At 45.7% G+C, this 27,193-nt stretch overlaps 1 protein-coding gene across 15 annotated transcripts in view; it reads left to right on the forward strand.

The window, feature by feature from the left end:
- The window catches only part of shank3a (SH3 and multiple ankyrin repeat domains 3a), a 1,286,992-nt gene that overhangs the window by 785,280 nt on the left and 474,519 nt on the right, over positions 1–27,193 (forward strand). For all 15 annotated transcript variants that reach the window (XR_010977672.1, XR_010977671.1, XR_010977670.1 and 12 more), the window contains one exon: positions 9,226–9,339. Coding sequence is in view for 12 of the 15 variants with exons in the window: in XM_068059355.1 (XP_067915456.1) it covers positions 9,226–9,339 (114 nt within the window). In the remaining 3 variants the exon portion in view is untranslated. The remainder of the gene's footprint in view (positions 1–9,225; positions 9,340–27,193) is intronic.

The following is a 27,193-nucleotide window of genomic DNA, read 5'->3' on the forward strand; positions in this document are numbered from 1 at the left end:
GGGTTCAGTTTACAGTGCCTTCAGACATGCAGCAGTCACTCTGTATTCTTTCAGTAGAGTGCCAAGTAGGCCAAGCTAGCAGTCCAGCTTCCACTCCCATTCCCACCCTTAACTACTTGGCTAGCATGTGCAGTACAACAAAGAAGAATGTAGTGAAAGAAAAATATAAATCCAATGAATATAAGTGATGGAGAGAATCCTGAATCTTGCTTGAGTGCCCCTCTCTCTTTGCTGTTGTAAGCTCATTAAGTGTTCTTGTAAAATAGGATTGGAGTTTGAGAATGTCAGTGTTGTGGAGCCGCCATGCTGTTACCTGAGCATTGATTTCTTCCTCTTAAATCTCACGCATCATGTTAACTGTAACTGATCCATGATCTGAAACAAAAGAGCTGTATTCTTATCCTTTAATTGGCCATCCTGCTTGCAGTATATTGGGACTAACAGTTACATGATGCGGTGTGCTTTCCAGAGGACTAGAGACAGAATTTAACAGGCCTAAACCAAGATCAAATGCAGTGCTAGTCTGATGAATCATTGAAACAGCTAAAACTTTGTCATCAATCCCAATCAATTTTTTTAAAAATATAAATAGAATGGTAATAGAAATGACCATGAAACTGTTGGATTGTGGTAAAAACCCAACTGGTTTACTAATATCTTTTAGGGAAGGAAACCTGCACCAGTGCAGGCTGTTCCCTGTATCATTGTTAAAACAGTTAGACATCCCATGAGCTGCTTATGTTGCAAGCTATACATGTGATATAATCAACACTGGGTTAAAAAGTAGTGAGCACTGTCGTTGAGGGATAAGGCTGCCATAAATCGTATTATGACACTCATACGTACAGAGACTCAAACACAGAGGATAATCACCCAGTCAGATCCCAGCCAAGAGGTGCTTTGATGTTCCAGAGCTCCCCAGTTGTAAATTACTTCAGAGGTTGCTCAGCTGATGATGAAAGGTGTGTTGAGGGTGGGGGATGTTTTATGCTGGCCCCCGCGACGGGTTTGGAAGCGGGGAGCGCATAAAATCAGGTGGGATGGCGGCAGGGGAGATCCCGCCACCTTCTCACCTCTGCTGAATTTAAGTCCAATTGAAGCTCTTAAGTAGGCAATTAATGCCCAATTATGGGCCTCATCCCACCGCTGCCGCAATTACTCTCGCGGTGGGCGGGCCTGTCACTGAACGGGAAGCACAGCAAGAAAAACTGTGCGGATTGCTTGCTGGCTCCCTGGGGTGGCTCATTAAAAGGCACTTCGTGCCTGAGCAAGGGACCCGGAATCTGGAAGGGGAGGGGACCTGCTGAGAGCCACACCCCTACACCCCCCTCTCCCGCAACCCTCACTCTTCCTGACCTAGCTGTGGCCTGGGTCCAGCGCCGTTCTGGGTCTCACGTGGATGCTGCAGCAGCAGTCACTGCCTCCGTGGTGGCACTGCTCAGTTAAAGAACTGCCGGCCTCTGATTTGCTGGCAGGTCTCAGAGGGCGGGACTTCTGTCGCTGGAGTCCTTGATTCCATGGAAGGCCCGTTGCTGTCCAGTTAAGTGCCTAATTGGCACTTGATTCATTGGGCCTCCCACAGAAGGGGTGACGTGGGATTCTCAGCAGCGTTTTTGCCAGAGGTCGAGCCACCCGTCACCTGGATAAAATCATAGCCTATATCTTTTTCTGTGAATCTGCTTGAGTAAACCTGCAAGTGGTGACTCCTATTCTTTAACTTCTGGTGCCTGAGATGCATCTGTTGACAATCCATATATACATATATTTAAAACGAGTTCCTCTCCAAGCCACGCACAATCCTGACTTGGAACTATAACGCCGTTCCTTCACTGTCACTGGGTCAAAATCCTGGAACACCTGTACCTACACCCCAAGGACTGCAGCAGTTCAGGAAGGCAGCTCACCGCCACCTTCTCAAGGGCAATTAGGGATGGGCAATAAATGCTGGCCCAGCCAGCAATGCCCACATCCCATGAACGAATTTTTAAAAACCAATCTCAAGATTGTTTTTCTGCTTGTCGCCTGTGGAATTTGAATTTTCTTTTCTCAATAATGAGATTTTATTTCATGCGGAAAAGAAAACCTACAAAGAATTTCATTTTGATGTCTGTAAGTAATGTTTTATTCTCAATCGTGCAAAAAGTGACAATTTGAATTGTGTTGTAGCCCTCAGAGTGCTTGAGATGTTACCTGCACCAAAAGGCATGTTTTGTCAGGTGCAGTACAACTTATGGTGATATGGCTTCTTTGAAGGGGAATGTGATGGCAAAGTGCCTCGTCGTTCACAATCTCATGATGGATCTGAACATGATGTGATGTTGGAGAGGTTTCAAGCATTGCAAGCTACATGCTATGATTTGCCTAGTAAATTAATGACCCCCACAACTCCCTCTTCCCAGATTAGTAATGAGCCTTACAGATCAGACAGGTCAAAGTCCCATCCCTGGTCTTTGCTGAGCTTGCTGATCTTACTTTGGGCCTCCGTGCCCCTGAACAGTAAAAGAGAGAAAACAGCCAATGTTTCCCACTTCCGTTATCCTGCTGGAAAATGCATGTGTTTGTGTTGGGTGAGGACAGCATCAGACTCAGTCATGTTGCCTTTGCTCGATTAGCTTGTTGGCACTCAATGCTTAGGTTCGCAAATGGATGTTTAGTGAGAGATTGGAATGTGGTTGTCATCGCTGCAACAGGAGTTAGCTTCTCTAAGAAAGGAGAGATGAGAATTGGAAATATATTTTTCTAAAACTCTACCCACTTTGATTTTTGCATGATATTACGAAGAATTTCTAGAACAGAAACAGGCTATTTGGCCCAACTGATCTGTGCAGGTGTTTATCGTCCATGCAAGCCTTCCCCCACCTGAATTCATCTAATACTATCTACATGACCTTATATCCTTTCTCCCTCGCGTGTTTATCTAGCTTCCCCTTAAAGGCATGTATGTTATGTAAAGAGGTTTGTCCTGAATTCTTTATTGGATTTATTAGTATCTTCTATTTATGGCCCATAGTTTTGGATCTACAGGCCAATATATTGTTGTCCTTAGTTCAGTTCTTTTTCAGGAAGATGCTTGTGTTTATTCCAGCCCCTTCTCCTCCATTTATCCTCTGTCATACACCCTCAGGGGCCCTTCTGTATCTATCCTCTATCACTTGCCCTCAGCAAACCCTTCTGCTCGATCCTCTGTCACTGACCCTTAGTAACCCCTTCCCCACTATCTATCCTCTTTGACTGAATTTTACCAAACCCTTCTGAACTATCTACCTTCTTTCACTGACCCTCACCAACCCCTTCTTCTCTAGTCTCTGTGCCTCAGTAACCCCTTTTCCTCTATCTATCCACTGTTACACACTCTCATGACCCTGCAGTCAGCTTTTGTGTCAGAATAGAAAAGGACAATAAAGAATCAAATATGAGGGTGGACTGGAAAAGAGGCAAAGAATAATGAGCTAAAAGGGTATCTAGCCCAAATAAACAAGGCAGAACAGTTAGCAAGCAGATAGATAAATCCGTGGAAAATCTTTGAAATGTCTTATGCATAGAGTGCAAAATAAATATATTCCTTTAAGATCGAAAGAGGTTGCCTCAAAAAATAAAACGTCATATGTAAATAGAGAGAGTAAAGCTAAAAGGAAACTTAAAAAGGAGAAATATAATAAAGTTAGAGAAAGAAAATCATAAAGAATAATGGAAGTGTAGTGGGGAGGGAAAAGGGGAGATATTCATGAATGAAAGGGAATATGCAAAATGACTAGCAGATGATATAAAAGGAAATATTATGCATTTTTAGAAACATATAAAATGTAAACAAATATTTAAAGAAAGGAGAGGAGCACTCAGGGTTGAAGAAGGGAGACTAATTACAGAGAATGAAGGCAGGGAGAGATATTAAATGAATATTTTGCTTCAGTTTTTCCAAATTATCATAGGTATGAGACAGTGGGCTAGATTTTATCCGGCCAGCAAGAGGCATGGGAGGCCGAAAAATTGGGAAGGGAGGCGCTTGCCTGGAAACCCATGTCAAGATGTCGGTTCCGGATTTGGTCAGTGGCAGGAAAGTTCCAGGGCGGTGTTGCCGCTACAACACAGTGGGACTGCAATTATAATTGTTGAAAAGGTATTTACCATGTATTTGGATCGGCCTGACTTGGATTTAATGGGGCATTTCCTATTTAGTGAACTTGCATGGGGATCGCTTGCCTTTAGATCCCCAACTGTTTAGAGGTGGCAGCGCTAAGGCCTCAGTGCTGCCACAGGAAGGCAGCCGTGGGGAGTTTGGATGAATCCAGGAAGGGGAAAAGGGGAGTGCAGCTGCCATTGCCCAACAATGATGCAGCCCTTGAGGCAAGGGTGGACGCAGAACGAATGCAGCCCTTGAGGTAAGGGTAGGCGCAGAGGGGTGCAGCCCTTGAAGCAAGGGTGGGCACAGAGAGGATGCAGCCCTCAAGGCAAGGGTGGGTGCAGTGGGGCATTAGCCCCTTCCCAATTTTTCAGCCTCCCACTCCTCCACTCCCGCTCCTGTTGGCCAGATAACATCTAGCCCACTGTCTCACTCCTATGATAATTTGGAAAAACTGAAGCAAAGTATTCATTTAGTATCTCTCCCTGCCTTCATTCTCTGTAATTAGTTTCCCTGCTTCAGCCTTCAACCCTGAGTGCTCCTACCCTTTCTTTAAATATTTGTTTACATTTTATATATGTTTCTAAAAATGATCAGAGGGGAGTGGCAAGAGAAAGGCTCCCAACGCAAAATCATCTCTCCAGGAACAATGCACAGGAGGGGAAGCGACCAGCTGGAATGGGCCTCATTATCCCAGTCTTTGTAGGTCCTTGCACTGCACAGCAGAGGCTCAGAGGGAGGTAGGATCACAGGCTAGCTGGGCAAGCTGGTGATGATTGACTAGGGGAGCCACAGCAGCTGGCCGTGCCAAGAAGGGCTTAGCCACGGCAGAGAGAGTACTGGACTTGCCTCAGTTACCTCCAGATGTCTGAGTGGCAGTGTGAGTGAAGACTGTGGCTCTCCAGGGAGGCTGTCACTGACTTGGAAGCATTGTGAACTGTGAGGAGGATGATGTAGAACTGCAAAAGGACATAGACAAGTTGGTGGAATGGGCGGATAGGTGGCAGGTGAAGTTCAATGCAGAGAAATGTGAAGTGTTTCATTTTGGTAGGAAGAACAAGGAGAGACAATATAAAACAAAGGGTACAATTCTAAAGGGGGTGCAGGAGCACTGGGATACTCCTGGGTGTATATGTGCATAAGTCATTGAAGGTGACAGGACAGGTTGAGAGCACGGTTAATAAAACATACAGTATCCTGGACTTTATTAATAGGTGCATAGAGTACAAGAGCAAGGAAGTTATGTTGAACTTATATAAGACACTAGTTCAGCCTCAGCTGGAGTATTGCATCCAGTTCTGGGCGCTGCCCTTTAGGAAAGACGTGAGGGCATTGGAGAGACTGCAGAAAAGATTCACAAAAATGGTTCCAGGGATGAAGAACTTCAGTTATGAAGATAGATTGGAGAAGTTGGGATTATTTTCCTTGCAGAAGAGAAGGCTGAGAGGTGATTTGATAGAGGTATTCAAAATCTTGAAGGGTTTAGACAGAGAAACTGTTCCCACTCATGAAAGGATCGAGAACAAGAGGGCACAGATTTATCGTAATGGGTGAGGGAAGCAAAAGCAACATGAGGAAAAACTTTTTCACGCTGCAAGTGGTTAAGGTCTGGAATGTGCTGCCTGAGAGTGTGGTGGAGGCAGATTCAATTGAAGCATTCAGTAGGGAATTAGACTGTTATATAAAAAGGAAGAATGTGCAGGGTTACGAAAAGAAAACGGGGGAATGGCACTAAGTGAATTGCTCTTTCGGAGAGGTGGTGCAGACATGATGGGCCGAATGGCCGCCTCCTGCGCTGTAACAATTCTGTAATTCTGTGACTTACACACCATGCTGCAAGGTGAGCTGCAACACATGTGTTTTGGTGGACATTCTACGCCCGTGGGCCTGAAGGTCACTGTGGGACTCAACTTGTATGCCTTCGGCTCTTTCCAAGGATCCACTGGGGACCTGTGTGGGGTATCTCAGGCAACAGCCCACCACCGCATCAAAGAGATGACCAATGCTCTATTCAAGAGGGTAGGCGAATATTTGCTGTACTGGACCAACCCTGACATTCAGGGTCAAATTTGGAACCATTGCTGGCGTCATGCTAGGACCCCACCTGCCAAGAATGAGGCACATTAATTTTGTCATGAACATTGATTTTAACCTGTTACTGGAGTGAAGAAAGGACTTGTTAAACAGATCAGCCGTGGCTGGATAAGACATGTACGTATTAACAGACAGTGTTTGGAGGGACAAAGCAGCCGTTCCCTGACACATTCAACCTACAATGGACTTTTGATCACCAGACGTTGAAGGTGGGGGAACTCGCATTCCAGGTTGACTGCTAAGATGGCCGAATACACAAACGGACATGGTCAAACCAGCTTGTCACACGACTAACCTGCTGGGCAACCTGAGTTTTTTGAATTTGTACGAACAGTTTGAACAGAGTGCCTGTTTGCTCCTGGACTGAGAAGATCTCTCCTGTGTGCTCCCATCTCTTTCTCACAAGCCTCTAAAATCCACTGAAGGCACATGAACCCCAAGAGAGAAAAGTCTCCTACAGCGAACAAGGTATAAGGATGCTGGGCCCCAACGAAAAGCAAGATCTACCTACAATCAAGGACTGTACAGTGAGCTCAAAGAACCATAACAAAAACTCTTCAGACATTGCCTTAAACTTTTCCACTTTATTTTTCTTCAGCTCTTTTCTATCTCTATTTGCATGTGTGTATCGCGTATGCACAGAGTGCCCGTGCGATTTTCTCTTTCCTTCTCCCTCCATTGATTTTTTTTTTGTTGCTCAGCAATTTTTAAAATTATATTTCAGCTGTAAGTGTTGAAGAGATCGTCTGGGGCTGCCCCCGTGGGAAAAAGAAGTTACTGCACCTAACAGTGTGCGGAGACTGGATTAACATCAGTAGAGATAGCAGTTAGTAACATCTGGGGAGGGGCTACTGAGTGACTCTGAGGAAACTGGATGCATATCAATGGAAGTATCGTCAGTAACACAGGATGCTAGAGGAAAGATTACCAAGTGAATGTGTAAGAGAACTGGATTAATATAATTGGAGATACAGTCAATAACAGGATGTTAAGGGAGGTGCTAGTGACAGTGTGAGGGAGTTGTCTAAATGTCAAATGATCTAGCCAAGATGCCAGGGGAAGAGGGACACCAGCTGATTTGGCTGAATGATTTTCTTTACTTTCAGCTAAAATGATAAGGCTTTGCAATTTTTAATTTCTCTACACTTTTTTATTTATTCATTCATGGGATGAGGGTGTCGCTGGCAAGGCCAACAGTTATTACCCATCCTTAATTGCCCTTGAGAACCTGGTGGTGAACTGCCTTCTTGAACCGCTGCAGTCCGTGTGATGAAGGTACTCCTATAGTGCTGTTAGGTAGGGAGTTCCAGGATTGTGACCCATTGATGATGAAGGAACAGTGATATATTTTCAAGTCAGGATAATGCGTGATTTGGAGGGGAACTTGCAGGCGGTGATGTTCCCGTGCGTCTGCTGCACTTGTCCTTCCAGGTGGTATAGGGCGCGGTTTTGGAAGATGCTGTCAAAGACATTTTGGCAAGTTGCTGCAGTACATCTTGTAAATTGCACACACTGCAGCCATGCTGTGCCAATGTGGAGGGAGTGAATGTTTAAAGTGATGGACTGCTTGTCCAGGATGGTGTTGAACTTCTTAAGTGTTGTTGGAGCTGCACACGTCCAGGCAAGTGGAAGGCTTTCCATCATACTCCTGACTTATGCCTTGTAAGTGGTGGAAAGACTTTTGGGAACCTGGAGGTAAGTTGCTCTATACAGAATACCTAGTCTCTGATTTCCTTTTGTAGCCACAGTATTTATGTTTCTGGTCCAATTAAGTTTCTGGGCAGTGGTGACCTCCTGGATGTTGTGATGCTATTGAATATCAAGGGGAAGTCATTAGATTATTTTGGAGATGGTCACTGCCTGGCACTTGAGTGGCATGAATGTAACTTGCCTCTTATAAGCCCAAGATTGAATGTTGTCCAGCTCTTGCAGCATGTGGGCATGGGCTGCTTCATTATCCGAGGGATTGTAAATAGGACTGAACACTGTTCAATCATCAATGAACTTCTGACATTATGATGGAGGGAAGGTCATTGATGAATGTGCTGAAGATGGTTGGCCTTAGGACACTGCCCTGAGGAACACCTGCAGCAATATTCTGGGGTTGAGATGATAGGCCTCCAAAAACTACAACCATCTTCCTTTGTGCCAGGTATGACTCTAGCCACTGTAGTGTTTTCCCCCAATTCCCAGTGATTTCAATTTTACTGGGGCTCCTTGGTGCCACACCCGGTCAAATGGTGCCTTGATGTCAAGGACAGTCACTTTCACCTCACCTCTGGAATTCAGCTCATTTGTCCATGTTTGGACTAAGATTGTAATGAGGTCTGGAGCCAAGTGGTCCTGGCAGAACCCAAACTGAGCATTGGGAGCAAATTATTGGTGAGTAAATGCTGCTTGTTGGCACTGTTAACGACCCCTTCTATTGCTTTGCTGATGATTGAGAGTAGCCTGTTGGGGCGGTTATTGGCCGGATTAGATTTGTATTGCTTGTTGTGGACAGGACATACCTGGGCAATTTTCCACTCTGTCTGATAGATGCCAGCACAGTAACTGTACTTGAACAGCTTACCTAGAGGTGCAGCTAATTCTGGAGCATATGTCTTAAGTATTACCGGATGTTGTCGGGAACCATAGCCTTTGTACCCATGTAGCCTGCTTTACATCTCTGACTGCCTATTGCTTTCTACCACAGATCTAACATGCACAATATTCAGAAATCTAATATTGGTTATTGTGTTAATTTCAATTACATGGTCCTGTGTATCTGTGTGTTTGTGCGTATCTGCATATTGGTCTCAGTGTCTTGGGCTGGTTTTGTGTGTGTGAGAGAGTGTGAGAGTGTGAGTTTGTGTGCGCATGCACTCATCACAATGATGTGACATAGTGCTATGCTGTGTGTGACTCGGCTCAGCGTGCATGATAGTGACCATGCAATGACCCTGCTTTAGACTTCATCAAGTTCGAGGTACCTCCCCAATGCTAATGTTTCACTTCTCTCACTCTTGCAGTGCTGAGCATCGGTGAGGGGGGATTCTGGGAAGGGACAGTGAAAGGTCGGACTGGCTGGTTTGCTGCAGAATGCGTGGAGGAGGTACAAATGAGACAGTACAACACACGGCAAGGTAAGGATGCCTGTTCCAATTCATGGAAATTGATGTAAGAGAACAAGTGCTGAGCTATTGCGTGCCACAATGGATTAATGGTTTTATAAATGAGGGTTTGTGTGGTTGTACTGCCCACCCCTTTCCCCCATCCCACACAAGGGGCTGAATTTTATGGGACCCCTGGAGACGCATTTGGAGCCGGGGAGGGGGCCGGGGGATGGTGGGCCTCATAGAATTGCAATGGGAGGTGGGTGGGGTGCGGAGGGCCCATCACACGTAATTTTTTCGGGGGCGGGATAGGCCGAAGACGGCCTTCCCGCCCAGAGGTCCTTTTACTGGCCACTTAAGGGCCTCTTCCTGCCACCACTGGGATTTAACCAGTGGCAGGGTGGGGGGTGGTGGGGGGAGTGCCTCTGCCATGTGGGGAGGTTGCCCAGTAAACGAGGCAACCTCCTTATAGTAAAATAAAAGCAACATATTGCAGATACTGGAAATCTGAAATGAAAACAGAAAGTGCTGGAAATACTCAACAGGTCCGGCAGCATCTGTGGAGAGAGAATCAGAGTTAACATTTCAGGTCTGTGACCTTTCATCAGAACTGACAAAGGTTAGAAATGTAATAGACTTTGAACAAATGAAAAGGGGGAGTGGGGACGAAGAACAAAAGGGAAAGTGTGAGATCGGACAGAGGACAGGAGAGATTAAATAGCAAAGATGTCACGAAACAAAGGCAAAGGGAGTGCGAGTATTTGTATTAAAAGACAAAGCATTAGTCCAGAGTGTGTTAATGGCAGAAAAATTAACAGCTCTGTCCAAAAACAAAAACCTGAAAAATAGGTTTAAGACAGGCCTATGGTTTAAAAAAATAAAATAAAATAAAATAACAAAGAAGTCATGCTGTGAAATTGTTGAACTCAATGTTGCAGAAGGCTGTAGACTGCCTAATCAGAAGCTGAGGTGCCGTTCCTCGAACTGGAACACTGCAGCAGGCCAAGGACAGACATGTTGGCGTGGGAGCAGGGTGGTGAATTAAAATGACAAGCAACCGGAAGCTCAGGGTCATACTTGCGGACTGAGTGGAGGTGTTCCGCAAAGCGTTCACTCAGTCTACATTTGGTGTCCCCAGTGTAGAGGCGACCACATTGTGAGCAGCAAATACAGTTTACTAAATTGTAAGAAGTACAAGTAAATTGTTGCTTCACCTGGAAGGCGTTTTTGGGGCCTTGGATGGTGAGGAGAGGAGGTAAAAGGGCAGGTATTACATCTCCTTCGATTACATGGCAAGGTGCTGTGGGAAGAGGATGAGGTGTCGGGAGTGATGGAGGAGTGGATCAGGGTGTCGCGGAGGGAACAATCCCTTCGGAATGCTGACAGGGGAGGGGAAGATATATTTGGTGGTGGCATCACTCTGGAGGTGGCAGAAATGGTGGAGGATGATTCTTTGGATGTGAAGGCTGGTGGGGTGGAAGGTGTGAGGGCAGAAGTGCAGGAAATGGGTCAGACACGGTTGAGGGCCCTGTCAACCACAGTGGGGGGGGGAATCCTCGGTTGAGGAAAAAGGAAGATGCTGTTGTGGAAGGTAGCATTATCAGAACAGATGTGTCGGAGACAGAGAAACTGGGAGAATGGAATGGAGTTCTTCCGGGGCCAGGTTCTGAAGAAGTGTAGTCGAGGTAGCTGTTGGAGTCGGTGGGTTTATAATGGTACGCCAGACAACAACAGCACCATGCTTGTCAGCAGATTGGATCACAATGTTGGGGTTAGACCTGAGAGAACAGACTGCAGCAAGTTCCGAGGGAGACAGGTTAGAGTGAATGAGGGAGGGGAGAAATTAAGACAGCCGATGTCGCGACGACAGTTCTCAATGAAAAGATCAAGATCAGGTAAGAGGCTAGATGGAGGGGTCCAGGTGGAGGGAGAATACTGGTGAATGGGTCTGTTGGTCAGGAGGAAGACTCCTGGCAAAGAAGTCAGCCTGCAGGCGAAGGCGACAGAAGAAGAGCTCAACGTCACGCCAAGTGTGAAATTCAGTGAGGTTGGTGCATAAGGGGATAAATCTGAGTCCTTTCCTAAGTACAAATTGTTCAGCGACAAAGATGGGATGGTCAGAGGGTATTGTGAATACACGGCAATGGGTGAGATTAGTAGGAGGGATGGGGTCAGAGGGAAGTGTAGAGGAAGAAAGATCTGGAAGGGCATTAGTTCCCATGAGCAGCTGGAGCTTGCATTCCTTAACACCTGAAGGGAAGAGAAAAAGTTTTTTGTGAATGCATCGAAGGATGAAATTAAACTGCAGCGAGAACAGCAGTCCAAGGAATTTGTATTTCTTGGAGACCTATAATCCTGTGTGGATTTGAAACATGAAGGATGGAACGTCAGTTGGAATCTACGTGGAATAAGTCAGAGCCAGAGACAGTTGCTGAGGAAGGAGATGTAACTGTTTTGGTAGACACCTTATCAAATACCAGGAGGGAAATGGAAAGCAATGAAGGTGAACAAGGTAAAAGAGGCAAACGGAAATCTCATTGGAGAGAAGAGCAAAACTTCTTCAAGGTAGGCATTCCTGGATGCGAAGTGGCAGTGAATTAAGCACTAAAATAAAAGCAAAACGCTATGGATGCTGTAAATCTGAAGTAAAAACAGAAATGCTGGAAAAAGGTCTGGCAGCATCTGTGGAGAGAGAAACAGTTAACATTTTAGGTTTGTGACTTTTCATCAGAACTGGCAATGGTTAGAAATGTATTAGGCTTTGAACAAATGAAAAGGGGGAAGGGAGAAGAAGGGACGAAGAACAACAGGGAAGGTGTGTGATCGGGCAGAGGGCAGGAGAGATTAAATGACAAAGATGACATGGAACAAAGGCAAAGGGAGTGCTAATAGTTGTATTAAAAGACAAAGTGTTAATGGCATAATAATGAACAGCTCTGTCCAAAAGCAAAAACCTGAAAAACAGGTTTAAGACATGCCCAAAAAATAAAATAAAATAAAAAGGCAGTCATGCCTTTATTCTGCCATTCTTTACTTTGCTGGTGACTGTGAGTAGACTGGGGCTGGAACTGGCTGGATTGGATTTGTCCTAGAATTTTTAGACAGGACATACCTGGCAATTTTCCACATTGTCGGGTATATGCCAGTGTTGCAGCTGTATTAGAACAGCTTGGCTAGAGCTAATGCTAGATCTGGAGCACAAGTCTTCAACATTATAGCCGGGATGTTGTCGGGGCCCATGGACTTTGTTTTATCCAGTGCAGTAAGCTGTTTCACGTGGAGTGAATCGAATTGTCTGAAGACTGGCATCTGGGATGGTGGGGGAGGAGGTCAAGATGGATCATCCACTTGGCACTTAGAATTATAGAATCATAGCGGCACAGAAGGAGACCATTCAGCACATTTCCACGCCAGCTCTCTACAGAGCAATCCAATGAAATCCATTCCCCGGCTCTATCCGCATAGCCCTGTAAGTTTAATTCCGTCAAGTGCCCATCCAATCTCTTTTTGAAATCACTCGCCATCCCCATTTGCACCACCCACGTAGACAGCGAGTTTCAGGTCATTGCCACTGGTTGCATAAGAAAGTTCTTCCTCACATCTACCCTACCCAAAACCTTAAATCTGTCTTTCATAGAGTCATAAGGTGAGAGTGACTGTCCTCGACATCAAGGCAGCATTTGATCGAGTTTGGCATCAGGTACCCTAGCAAAACTGGAGTCAATGGGAATCGGGGAAAACTCTCCAGTGGTTGAAGTCATACCTAGCACAAAGGAAGATAGTTGTGATTGTTGGAGGTCAATCATTTCAGTCCCGTGAAATATTAGCAGGAGTTTCTCAGGGTAGTGTTCTAGGCCCAATCATCTTCAGCTGCTTCATCAATGACGTTCCCTCCATCAAAAGGTCAGAAATGGGAATGTTCGCTGATGACTGCACAATGTTCAGTACCATTCTCGACCCCTCAGGTACTGAAGCAGTCCATGTCCAAATGCAGCAAGACCTGGACAACAGTCAGACCTGGGCTGATAAGTGGCAAGTAACAATCATGTCACACAAGTGCCAGGCAATGATCATCGCCAATAAGAGTAAATCTAACCATCTCCCCATGACGTTCAATGGAATTACTATCACTGAATCCCCCACTATCAACATCCTGTGGGTTACCATTGACCAGAAAATGAACTGGACCAGCCACATAAATACTGTGGCGACAAGAGCAGGTCAGAGGCTGGGAATTCTGCGACGAGTAACTAATCTCCTGTCTCCCCAATGCCTGTCCACCATCTACAAGGCACATGTCAGGAGCTTGACTGGATGAGTGCAGCTTCAACAACACTCAAGAGGCTCGACACCATCCAGGACAAAGCAGCCCGCTTGATCGGCACCCCATCTGCCACCTTCAACGTTCACTCCCTACACCGCCAACGTACAGCGGCATCAGTGTGTACCATCTACAAGATGCACTGCAGCAACTCATCAAGGCTCCTTCGACAGCACCTTCCAAACCCGCAACATCTACCACCTAGAAGGACAAGGGCAGAAAATGCATGGGAACACCACCACCTGCAAGTTCCCCTCCAAGCCACACACCATCCTGACTTGGAACTATATCACTGGGTCAAAATCCTGGAACTCCCTTCGTAACAGCACTGTGGGTGTACCTACATCCCAAGGACTGCAATGATTCAAGAAGGCAGCTCACCACCACCTTCTCAAGGGCAATTAGGGATGGGCAATAAATGCTGGCCTAGCCAGCATCCCATGAACGAATAAAAAAAAGTAAACACTTCAACCTTGTCTTTTGCTCTCACAACAACTTGTATTTATATAGTGCCTTTAATGTAACAAAATGTCCCAAGGCACTTCACAGAGCATTATAAAGCAAAATTTGACACAGAGCCACAGGGCGATATTAGGGCAGATAGACAAAAGCTTGGTCAAAGAGTTAGGTTTTAATGAGCATCTTAAAGAGGAAAGTGAAGTAGAGAGGTGGTGAGGTTTAGGGAGGGAACTCCAGAGCTTGAAGCCTAAGTCAGCTGAAGGCATGGCCACCAATGGTGGAGTAATTAAAACCAGGGATGTTCAAGAGGACAGAATTAGATGAGTGCTGATATCTTGGAGCTTGTTGGGCTGGAGGAGATTACAGAGATAGGGAGGGGCAAGGCCATGGAGAGAGTTGAAAACCAGGATGAGAATTTTAAAATCAAGGTGTTACTTAACTAGACAATGTTGGCCAGCGAACACAGGAAAAGAAAACCACATCATCAGTGAGAATGATGATTAAAAACCTCTACCTACCCATAGTGCAAATTAAAAAGTGCAAAGAACATCTTAAAAATATGTACAGCAGCTCGAATGTCGTTATTGCAGTCAAGTTTCTAATCCATAAATCCACACCATGGGTAAATGGACTTGGCGCGAATTAGGACACGGGCAGCAGAGTTTTGGATTCAAGTTTACGAAGGGTAAAATGTGGGATGTTGGCCCAGTTGTATTGGAATAGTCATGTCCAGAGGGAACAAAGGGATGAATGAGAGTTTCAGTCGCAAAGATGAACCTTGGCGACAGAAGCTGTTTGAGGTGGAAATAGGCAGTCTTAGTGATGGTGTGGATATGTGGTTGGAAGATTATCTCGGGGTCAAATATAACACCAAGTCTGCGAACAGTGTGTTTCAGCTTCAAACAGTTGCCAGGGAGAGGGATGGTGTCGATAGCTAGGGAATGGAGTTTGTAGCGGGGACTGAAAACAATGGCTTCAATCTTTCCAATATTTAATTGGAGAAAATTGCTGCTCACTCAGTACTGGATGTCATACAAGCAGTCAGTTATTTTCTCCTCAGATACTGAAGCAGTCCATGTCCAAATGCAGCAAGACCTGGACAACAGTCAGGCCTGGGCTGATAAGTGGCAAGTAACAAACATGTCACACAAGTGCCAGGCAATGAACATCGCCAATAAGAGTAAATCTAACCATCTCCCCATGACGTTCAGTGGCATTACCATCACTGAATCCCCCACTGTCAACATCCTGCAGGTTACCATTGACTAGAAACTGAATTGACCAGCCACATAAATGCTGTGGCTACAAGAGCAGGTCAGAGGCTAGGAATTCTGTGGCGAGTAACTCACCTCCTATCTCTCCAATGCCTGTCCACCATCCACAAGGCACAAGTCAGGAGTGTGAGGGAATACTCTCCACTTGCCTGGATGGGTGCAGCTCCAACAACACTCAAGAAGTACAAACACCTTCCAGGACAAAGCAATCCACTTGACTGGCATCACATCCACCACCTTCAACATTCACTCCCTTCACCACCGACGCACAGTGGCAGCAGTGTGTACCATCTGCAAGATGCACTGCAGCAAATCATCAAGGCTCCTTCAACAGCACCTTCCAAACCTCTGAGCTCTACCATCTAGAAGAACAAGGACAGCAGATGCATGGGAACACCACCAACTGCAAGTTCCCCTCCAAGCCACACACCATCCTGACTTGGTACTATACTGCTGTTCCTTCGCTGTTGTTGGGTTAAAATCCTGGAACTCCATTCTTAACAGCACTGTTGGATTTACCACATCCTAAGGGCTGCAGCAGTTCAAGAGAGCAGCTCACCACCACCTTCTCAAGAGCAGTTAGGATGGGCAATAAATGCTGGCCTAGCCAGTGACGCTCATATCCCATGAATGAATAAAGAAAAATTTAGCTACAGTGGAGGAGTCAAGAGAGTTAGTAGTGAGGTAGAGTTGGGTATCATGGAGTCATAGAGTTATACAGCACAGAAACAGGCCCTTCGGCCCATCGTGTCCGTGCCGGCCATCAAGCACCTAACTATTCTAATCCCATTTTCCACCACTTGGCCCGTAGCCTTGTATGCTATGGCGTTTCAAGTGCTCATCTAAATACTTCTTAAATGTTGAGGGTTCCTGCCTCTACCACCTCTTCAGGCAGTGCGTTCCAGATTCCAACCACCCTCTGGGTGAAACATTTTTTCCTCAAATCCCCTCTAAACCTCCTGCCCCTTAGCTTAAATATATGTCCTCTGGTTATTGACCCCTCCGCTAAGGGAAAAAGTTTCTTCCTATCTACCCTATCTATGCCCCTCATAATTTTGTATACCTCAATCATGTCCCCCCTCAGCCTTCTCTGCTCTAAGGAAAACAACCCTAGCCTTTTCAGTCTCTCTTCATTGCTGAAATGCTCCAGCCCAGGCAACATCCTGGTGAATCTCTTCTGCACCCTCTCCAGTACAATCACATCCTTCCAATAGTGTGGTGACCAGAACTGTACACCGTACTCCAGCTGTGGCCTAACTAGCATTTTATACAGCTCCATCATAACCTCCCTGCACTTATATTCTATGCCTCGGCTGATAAAGGCAAGTATCCCATATGCTTTCCGAGCCATCTTATCTACCTGTGCTGCTGCCTTCAGTGATCTATTGACAAGTACAACAAGGTTCCTCTGACTTTCTGTACTTCCTCGGGTCCTACCATCCATTGTATATTCCCTTGCCTTGCTAGTCCTCCCAAAATACATCACCTCACACTTCTCAGGATTAGATTCCATTTGCCACTGCTCCACCCATCTTACCAGCCCATCTACATCATCCTGTAATCTCCTCACTATTTACGACACCGCCAGTTTTCGTGTAATCTGCGAACTTACTTATCGTGCCTCCTGTATTCACGTCTAAACAGCAAGGGTCCCAGCACCGATCCTTGTGATACACCACTGGTCACAGGCTTCCACTTGCAAAAACAACCCTCGACCATCGCCCTCTGCCTCCTGCCACTAAGCCAATTTTGGATCCACTTTGCCAAATTGCCCTGGATCCCATGGGTTCCTACCTTCTTAACCAATCTCCCATACGGTACTTTCTCAAAAGCCTTACTGAAGTCCATGTAGACTACATCAACTGCTTTACCCTCATCTACACATCTAGTCACCTCCTCGAAAAATTCAATCAAGTTAGTTAGACACGATCTCCCCCTGACAGAGCCATGCTGACTGTCCCTGATTAATCCCTGCCTCTCCAAGTGGAGATTAATCCTGTCCCTTCACATTTTTTCCAATATTTTCCCAACCACTGATGTTAGACTCACAGGCCTGTAATTACCTGGTTTATCCCTGCTACACTTCTTGAATAATGGTACCACATTCGCAGTCCTCCAGTCCTCTGGTACCTCTCCTGTGGCCATAGAGGATTTGAAAATTTGTGTCAGAGCCTCCTCCCTTGCCTCACATAACAGCCTGGGATACATCTCATCTGGGTCTCATCTGGGATTTATCCACTTTTAAGCCCGCTAAAACAGCTAATACTTCCTCCCTTTCAATGCTAATATGTTCAAGTATATCACAATCCCCCTCCCTGATCTCTACACCTACATCGTCCTTCTCCATAGTGAACACAGATGAAAAGTAATCATTTAAAACCTCACCAATGTCCTCCGGCTCCACACACACATTGCCACTTTGGTCCCTAATGGGTCCCACTCTTTCCCTGGTTATCGTCTTGCCCTTAACATACTTATAAAATGCCTTAGGATTTTCCTTTATCTTGCCCGCCAGTGTTTTTTCATGTCCCCTCTTCGCTCTCCTAATTACTTTTTTTAGTACCCCCACTACACATTCTGTACTCCTCTAGTGCCTGCGCTGTTTTCAGCGCTCCAAATCTGTCATAAGCCTCTCTTTTTTTCCTGATCCAATCCTGTATATCCCTTGACATCCTGGGTTCCCTGGACTTGTTGGTCCAACCCTTTACCTTAACATGTTGGCTCTGAACCCTCACTATTTCCTCTTTGAATGACTCCCACTGATCTGATGTAGACTTTCCTACAAGTAGCTGCTCCAAGTCCACTTTGGCCAGATACTGTTTTTTCATATTGAAATATTCCTTCCCCCAATTCAGTCCCTTTATTTCCGGCCCGTCTTTGTCCTTTTCCATAACGACCTTAAATCTTACAGAGTTATGGTTACTATCTCCGAAATGCTTCCCCCACTGACACTTCTAGCACTTGTCCGGCTTCATGCCCTAGGATTAGGTCCAGCCTCTTCTCTTGTAGGACTTTCTACATGCTGGCTCAAAAAGCTCTCCTGTTTGCATTTTAAGAATTCCTCCCCCTTTAAACCTTTTACACCCAGACTATCCCATTTGATATTAGGTAAGTTGAAATCCCCTACTATTGTTAGCCTATTGTTAACTATACAGTAAATGGAAAAGTCCTGGGGAAAATTGATGTACAGAGAGATTTGGGTGTTCAGGTCCATTGTTCCCTGAAGGTGGCAACGCAGGTCAATAGAGTGGTCAAGAAGGCATACGGCATGCTTTCCTTCATCGGACGGGGTATTGAGTACAAGGGTTGGCAGGTCATGTTACAGTTGTATAAGACTTTGGTTCGGCCACATTTGGAATACTGCGTGCAGTTCTGGTCATCACATTACCAAAAGGATGTAGATGCTTTGGAGGGGGTGCAGAGGAGGTTCACCAGGATGTTGCCTGGTATGGAGGGCGCTAGCTATGAAGAAAGGTTGAGTAGATTAGGATCATTTTCATTAGAAAGACGGAGGTTGAGGGGGGACCTGATTGAGGTGTACAAAATCATGAGAGGTATAGACAGGGTGGATAGCAAGAAGCTTTTTCCCAGAGTGGGGGATTCAATTACTAGGGGTCACGAGTTCAAAGTGAGAGGGGAAAAGTTTAGGGGGGATATGCGTGGAAAGTTCTTTACGCAGAGGGTGGTGGGTGGCTGGAACGCGTTGCCAGCGGAGGTGGTAGACGCGGGCACGATAGCGTCTTTTAAGATGTATCTAGACAGATACATGAATGGGCAGGAAGCAAAGAGATACAGACCCTTAGAAAATAGGCGACATGTTTAGACAGAGGATCTGGATCGGCACAGGCTTGGAGGGCCGAAGGGCCTGTTCCTGTGCTGTAATTTTCTTTGTTCTTTGTTCTATTATTTTTACACCTCTCTGAGATTTGCCTACATATCTGCTTCTCTATCTCTCCCTGACTATTTGGAGGCCTATAGTACACTCCCAGCCAAGTGATTGCCGTCTTTTTGTTTTTAAGTTCTACCCATATGGCCTTATTTGAAGAACCTTCTAAGATATCATCCCTCCTTACTGCAGTAATTGACTCCTTGATCAACAGTTCAATGCCACCTCCTCTTTTATCCCCTCTCCTGTCACGCCTGAAGAATCTATACCCTGGAATATTGAGCTGCCAGTCCTGCCCCTCCCTCAACCATGTCTCTGTGATAGCAACAATATCATAATCCCATATGCTAATCAACGCCCTCAATTCATATGTCTTACTTGTAAGACTCCTTGCATTAAAATAGATGCAATCCAGCCTTGCATTTTTCACGTGCCTTAACAGGTCTATATTTGCTCTGCCTTCCAGACTGACTGTTTCTCTTCTATATTTGGCTGAGCATCACCCCCTACTGTACCTCCACTCTGTATCGCATTCCCCCGACAAATTAGTTTAAACCCAACAGCACGAGCAAACCTCCCAGCAAGGATGTTGGTCCCATTCCGGTTCAGGTTCAGGTGCTACCCGTCCAACTTGTGCGGGTCCCACCTTTGGCAGAAACAGACCCAGTGATCCAGGAAACTAAAGCCTTCCCTCCTGCACCATCTCTTCAGCCACGCATTCATCTGCTCTATCCTCCTATTCATATACTCACTAGCACGTGGCACTGGAAGTAATCCAGAGATTACAACCTTTGAGGTCTAGCTTTTTAATCTGCTACCTAGCTCCCTAAATTCTTGTTTCAGGACCTCATCCCTCTTTTTACCTATGTCATTGGTACCAATGTGTACCACAACCTCTGACTGTTCACCCTCCCCCTTCAGAATGTCCTCCAGCCGCTCCGTGACATCCTTGACTCTAGCACCAGGGAGGCAACATACCATCCTGGAGTCACATTTGTGGCCACAGAAACACCTATCTGTAGCCCTTACGATAGAATCCCCTATTACTATAGTTCTTCCACTCCTTTATCCGCCCCTGCTGTGCAGCAGAGCCATCCGTGGTGCCACGAGCTTGGCTGTTACTGCTTTCCCCTGGGAGGCCATCCCCCCCCTAACAGTATCCAAAGCGGTATATCTGTTTGAGAGGGGAATGGCCACAGGGGACTCCAGCACTACCTGCCTGCGGCTACTACTTCGCCTGGTGGTCACCCATCCCTTTTCTGCCTTTGCAGCCATTACCTGCGGTGTGACCACCTCGCTAAACATACTATCCACGACGTCCTCAGCATCGTGGATGCTCCACAGTGAATCCACCCGCAGCTCCAGTTCCGTAATGCGGGTAGCTGTACATGTGAAAACATGTAGCATCGCTGTACATGTGAAAACGGACGTTGTGTTTTCAGATGATGCCACCGAGAGGCAGCATGTTGATGAGAAATGGGAGAGGGCTAAGGATAGGTCCTTGGGGGACACCAGAGATAACATTGTAGGAGCAGGAAGAGGAAGTCGTTGCAAGTGGTACTCTGGCTATCATTAGATAGATAAAAATGGAACCATGAATGGCAGGTCCAGTCCCACCCAGCTAGATGACAGTGGAGAAGCGCTGGAGAAGGATGTTGTGGTCAACCGTGTCAAAGGCTGTAGACAGGTTGATGAGGAGAGATAGTTTATCTTTGTCACAGTCATATAGATGTCATTTCTGACTTTGATAAGAGCCATTTTCGTACTGTAACAGGGGCAGAACTTGATTGAGATGGTGCAGCATGGAGTTCTGAGAAATAGGTACGGATCTGGGAGACGACAACACGTTCAAAGACTTTGGAGAGGAATGGGAGGTTGGAGACAGAGCAGTAGTTTGCAAGGACGGTGGGGTTAAAGGTTTGTTTTTTGAGGAGATGACATCAGATTTAAAAGAGTGAGGCACAGTACCTGAAAAGAACCATTAATAATACCAGCTAGCATGGGGACCAAGAAGGGAAGTTGTGTGTTTGATGGTTTACTGGGAATAGGGTTGAGGGAGCAGGAGTTGGGTCTCACGGACAAGTTGAGCTCGGAGAGGGCATGAGGGGAGATAGGAGAGAAACTAGAAAAATGTGCAAGTTGAGGGCTAAGGCAGAGGGTAACTTTAGAGGAGGTTTGGCCCAGTGGACTAGTGGAAGGGAGGGAAGCATATGGGTCAGTACCAGTGGTCATTAGCAAAAGAACTAGAGGAAAAATGAGAACACATATTAAGATCTGGAGTGCACTACATGAAGGGGGCTTTGAATCAGATTCCATAGGAACTTTTAAAGGGGAATTGAACATGTACTTGAAGAGGCCTAATTTGCAGGGTTATGGGGGAAATGCTGGGGTATGGAATTAAATTGGACTGCCCTTTGAAAGAGCTAGCACAGCCACGATGGGCTGATTGGCCGCCTTCTGTGTTGTAAATTTCTCTGATTCTATTAAGCACAACAGGCATGGGTCTGTTGCAAAATACTGGCTATTAACATGCCACTACTGTTTGGGGAATTGAATCTTTCTCATGCAGTTTGCACAGTGCTCCGAAAGCCTTAAATAATTTAATTATCACATACCACATTTTTAAAATCCATTATTACTCAAACAAGCATTGCTCAAATTGTCACTTTGAAGTGCAAGTCACTTCCTCAGAGAGGTGCTCTGTTCTGTGTGGGTTGGAGGCTTGCATATGACTTAGCTTTGAATTTCAAATTCAAACTCAGCTCTTCAATCTGCAGCCATTCAAGTCATTTAGAGAGATTTATAAACAGTTTGTGGCCTAAGGAATCCCCAGCGCAGACTAATATACATTTCAGAATATGAATTACAGAATTCTATGCATGCACTGGGATTAATTCACCTTCTTCCTCTGAACTGCCTTTAATCACTGAAGATGTAATTATTATTCATTTTTCCTTTGCTTTTCTTCCCTCTTTATACCTGCATGTCCTACCTGCTGCTCCTCCCTCTTTCTTTCTGCATGCTCCTCTGTCTTGCCATGCATCTCCTCCCTCTTTCCATCTGTGTGCTCCTCTCTCTGCCTAACCATACATTTCCTCCCTTTCCTCCCTTCATCTATCTTGTTTGCATGCTCCTCACTTTGTCTAACTCTACATTTCCTCCCTCTGTCTGTCTCCACTCTTTGCGTACCTGTGTGTCTCCTTCTCCACCTCTTCCCCCCCCCCCCCCCCAGTCTGCCTTCCCTCTATCTATCTGTATATCTCCTCCCTTCATCTGTCTGTTCCTTCTCCCTTCATGTATTTTACCTTTAATTTGTCTGTCTGTCGTATTGGTCCATCTATTTGCATCTCTCTCTCAATCTGACTGCATCTTCTCCTCTGCATCATAGCACATCTGTCCTCACAATCTATCTGTAAATCTCCTCTTGCAGTCTGTCTGAAACTCCTCCTTCAGTCTGTCTGTGCCTAATCTCTTAATTTGTTTATACTTCCTCCCTCAACCTTGTCTGCAATTTCTTCCTCCCTCCCTCAGTCCGTCTCCAGCTCCTCCCTCAGTCCGTCTCCAGCTCCTCCCTCAGTCCATCTCCAGCTCCTCCTTCAGTCTACCAGCACTTCATTCTACAATCTGTTTGCACCTCTTCCCTCTGTTTGCCTGCACCACCTCCTTCTGTCTCTCTAATCCTCCCTCTGTCTGTCTCTATTCCTTTCATCTGTCTGTATTCCTCCCTCCATCTGTCTCTACCTCCTTCCTCTGTCCGTGTCTATCTCATTCCTCAGTCTGTCTACTCTTCCTCCCGCAGTCTGTCTACTGCTCCTCCTATAGTTTGTCTGCTCCTCTTCATGCAATTTGTCTCCCCTCCTCCCATAGTCTGTCTTCTCCTCCCACTGTATGTTTATACTGCCACCTTCGGTTTATCTGCACCTCCTCCCTCAGTCTTCCTGTACCTGCACCCCTGGTCAGCATTGCTGCTATCACTGTGTCCGTGCACGTATCGCTGTGGGGCCCTGATGCTCCTGTTTGCCATCTTGCATTGTGAAACTTGTTCTTGTAGAGCTATTGCTGCTAATATTGATCAGCATACTCCAGCAAGCCAGCAGGGAGATTGCTTCAGTCAGTATTGGGCCCAGTGGGCATGTTGAGAACAGACCAAGAGTAGTCGTGCAGGAGGACTGAGGAAGTTTGCACAGTCCAAAATGGACCCAGCCAAATCACTTAGCTCTGGGCTTTCTTGGGCTAATTGCTTCATTCATGGTCAGACTGTGAGCAGATTTCCAACAGGACCTGGCAGGAGACAGCAAGGCAACCTGCTCAGTATAGTTCTTGCTGGTAGCCATGTCCTTTGTTCAAGAGAGTGGGCAGTGTGTAATCCCACCTGGAAGACCACCATACACCATGGACCTGCCAATTGGTCTTTCCATCCCCTGCCACTGTAGCAAGTGCCATCCAAGTATCTAAACTGGCATTGGAAACTTATGTCGTCAGTGGCAATGATTAATGCCCATGTTGTGATGTAAGTATTCTGTGCAGAACAGTGATGAATAGTTAATCTGTTAGCATATATTTTCTCCCATTAAAAGTCCCTGCTTGCTTTCAAAGTTCTTCTTCAAGTGTGTTCTCGCTGACCACTCTTTTGTCTCCCTTCCCTCAACTTTGATTCCTCCTGTTGGTTGTCAACCTTTATTTTCCTAGTATGCTCTGAGATTTTTTTTCTCATTCCTTCTCGGGATCTGGCTGTTGCTGGCAAGGCCGTTGCCCATCCTTAATTACCCCAAGAAAGTGGTGGTGAGTTCTTCTTGAATTGTCACAAGTAGTTTGTTACAACTTTTTTTTATTTGTTTCTTGGGATGTGGGCGTTGCTAGCAAGGCCATCATTTGTTGCCCATCCCTGATTGCCCTTGAGAAGGTGGTGGTGAGCTACCTTCTCGTGCTGCTACAGTCCACCTAGTGCAGGTATACCCTCAGTGCTGTTAGGGAGGGAGTTCCAGGATTTTGATCCATTGGCACTGAAGGAACAACGATATATTTCCAAGTCAGGATGGTGTGTGGCTTGGAGGGGAGCTTACAGATAGTGGTGTTCTCATGAGTCTGCTGCCCTTGTCCTTTTAGGTGGTAGGAATTGCAGGTTAGGAAGGTGCTGTCGAAGGAGACGTGGTGAGTTGCTGAAGTGCATCTTGTATATGGTACGCACTGCTGCCACTATGCATCGGTTGTAGAGGGAGTGAATTCTTAAGGTGGTGAATGGGGTGCTGATCAAGCAGGCTGCTTTGTCCTGGATGGTGTCGAGTTTCCTGAGTGTTGTTGTAACTGCACTCATCCAGGAAAGTGGAGAATATTCCATCGCATTCCTGACTTGTGCCTTGTGAATGGTGGACTGACTTTGGGGAGTCAGGAGGTGAGTTATTCACCACAGAATTCCCAGCCTCTGACCTGCTCTTGCAGCCACAGTATTTGTGTGGCTGGTCCAGTTCAGTTTCTGGTCAATGGTAACCCCCAAGATGTTGATCGTGGGGGATTCAGCGATGGTAATGCCATTGAATGTCAAGGGAGATGGTTAGATTCTCTCTTGTTGGAGATGGCCATTGCCTGGCACTTGTGTGGCACAAATGTTACTTGTCACTTATCAGCCCAAGCCTGAATGTTGTCCAGGTCTTGCTGCATATGGACATGGACTGCTTCAGTATTCATACAATCATCAGTGATCATCTCCACATCTGACCTTATGATGGAGGGAAGGTCATTGGTGTAGCAGCTGAAGATGAGTGGGCCCAGCACCACTACCCTGAGGAACTCCTGCAGCAATGCCTTGGGGAGATGGTGGTGTAGTGGTAATGTTGCTAGACAAGTAATCCAGAAACCCAGGCTACTATTCTGGGAACGCAGGTTCAAATCCCACCACGGTAGTTGGTGGAATTGAAATTCAATTAATAATTTTTTTTTCAATCTGGAATTGAAAGTTAGTCTCAGTAATGGTGACCACTAAACTACCATCAGTTGTCGTAGGGAAGGAAATTTGCTGTCCTTACCTGGTCTGGCCTGCTCCAGACCCACAGGACCCTAAACAGGAGTTCAAACCACATGGCAGTTTGGGAGTTTGAATCCAGCAGAAGAAATTGGAAACTAAAAAGCTGAGGTAAAATCAGATTTCCACAAAAACTCAATAGGTTCACTAATGTCCTTTAGGGAAGGAAACGAACAGTCCTTACCTGGTTTGGCCTATATGTGACTCCAGACCCCCACGATGTGGTTGACTCTTAACTGCCCTCTGAAATGGCCTAGCAAGCCATTCAGTTATACAAAACCGCTGCACCAAAACCTACTGGCTTGCTAGGTCAATTCACAGGACAGTTAAGAGTCAAGCACATTGGTATGGAACTGGAGTCACATATAGGCCAAACCAGGTAAGGATTGTTCGTTTCCTTCCCTCAAGGACATTAGTGAACCTGTTGAGTTTTTGTGGAAATCTGATTTTACCTCAGCTTTTTAGTTTCCAATTTCTTCTGCTGGATTCAAACTCTCAAACTGCCATGTGGTTTGAACTCCTGTTTAGAATTGTTGGCAAGAACAGTTTTTGTGCAGTTCTTCTTTTGTATCAGAATCTGATCTGGTTCTTAGTTTACTGTGCTCCTCCCATTGACGCTATGCCTCGACTCGGAGACCAGTGATCGCACCGTAACTTCATGTATACCGTTGCTGAAGTCGCATTGAATGTTTTACTATTTCGGCACGAACCTCCCCTGTAGAGACAAGGTCAACCCTGCAGGCAGAATAAAATGGTGAAACTGGTGGCTGTCATTTTGTCTCTCTATTTCTGCCACTTTGCTTGTCTATTCATGTTGTCTGTCTATCTCTGGTACTGTTGGTGTCTGTTGATGCAATCTCTCTATCTTTGGTGGTCCTTTGTCTCCAGGAGCAGGAAACTATGCATTTTGTGACATACATGGTGTTCCCCGGCCTGTTGGTATGTACACTACCTCAGTTAATTCCAAGTGCTGTCTCTGAGGACAGAATTGTGGAATAAATAAATTAATATTAATGACAGACAGTAAACAGTGGTACTTTGAGCAGGTGCAAAAGCGCCAATGCTGAATCATCTTTTATCTGTGGTGTTATTACCTGAGGACAGATGCAGGGACTCCCTGTGAAGTTTATAAATGTGACATAACAGTAATAGTCCTGAGGGGGCGAATAACATAAAATGCTGCTGAGCCAAACCTGGGAATCCTGGTTTTTCTACATCAGATAGAAACAGAACACCAGTAGTAAGACACAGGGCAACAGATAGAGAATATTCAGCAGGAACAAGGTATTAGTGCATTCGACATAGAAAAAGCAGGTTAGATAGAGCATTTGTGCAACAGAAACAGTGCATTGGTTCAACAGAAATGAAGCATTAGTGCAACAGGAACAGCATGTCTGTTCAACAGAAACAAGCCATTAGTGCAAGAGATATAGCCCATAGGTGCAATAAAAACAGGGCATTAGTGCACGTGAAATTGCCCATAGGTGCAGTAGAAACAGGGCATTAGTGCAAGAGAAATAGCCTGTAGGTGCAGTAGAAACAGGGCATTAGTACAGCAGAAACAGCATTATAGAATCATAGAATCTTACAGCACAGAAGGAAGCCATTTGGCACTTTGTGCCTGCACCAGTTCTTTGAAAGAGCTGTCCAATTTAGTCCCACACCTCAGCTTTTTCCTCATAACATTGCAAATTAGTTCTCTTCCAGTACATGTTGAATTCCCTTTTTGAAAGTTCCTATGGAATTTTCTTCCACCACCCTTTCAGATAGTGCACTCCAGATCTCAGCAACCCATTGTTAAATTCTCCTCATCTCCTGTCCAGTTATTTTGCCAATTATTTTAATTCTATGACCTTTGGTTATTGGTCCACTTGCCAGAGGAAAAGGTTTTTCCCTACCTGCTTTATCAAAACCCCTCATAATTT

Source organism: Heterodontus francisci, chromosome 27, assembly GCF_036365525.1.
Source record: "Heterodontus francisci isolate sHetFra1 chromosome 27, sHetFra1.hap1, whole genome shotgun sequence".
NCBI lineage: Eukaryota > Metazoa > Chordata > Chondrichthyes > Heterodontiformes > Heterodontidae > Heterodontus > Heterodontus francisci.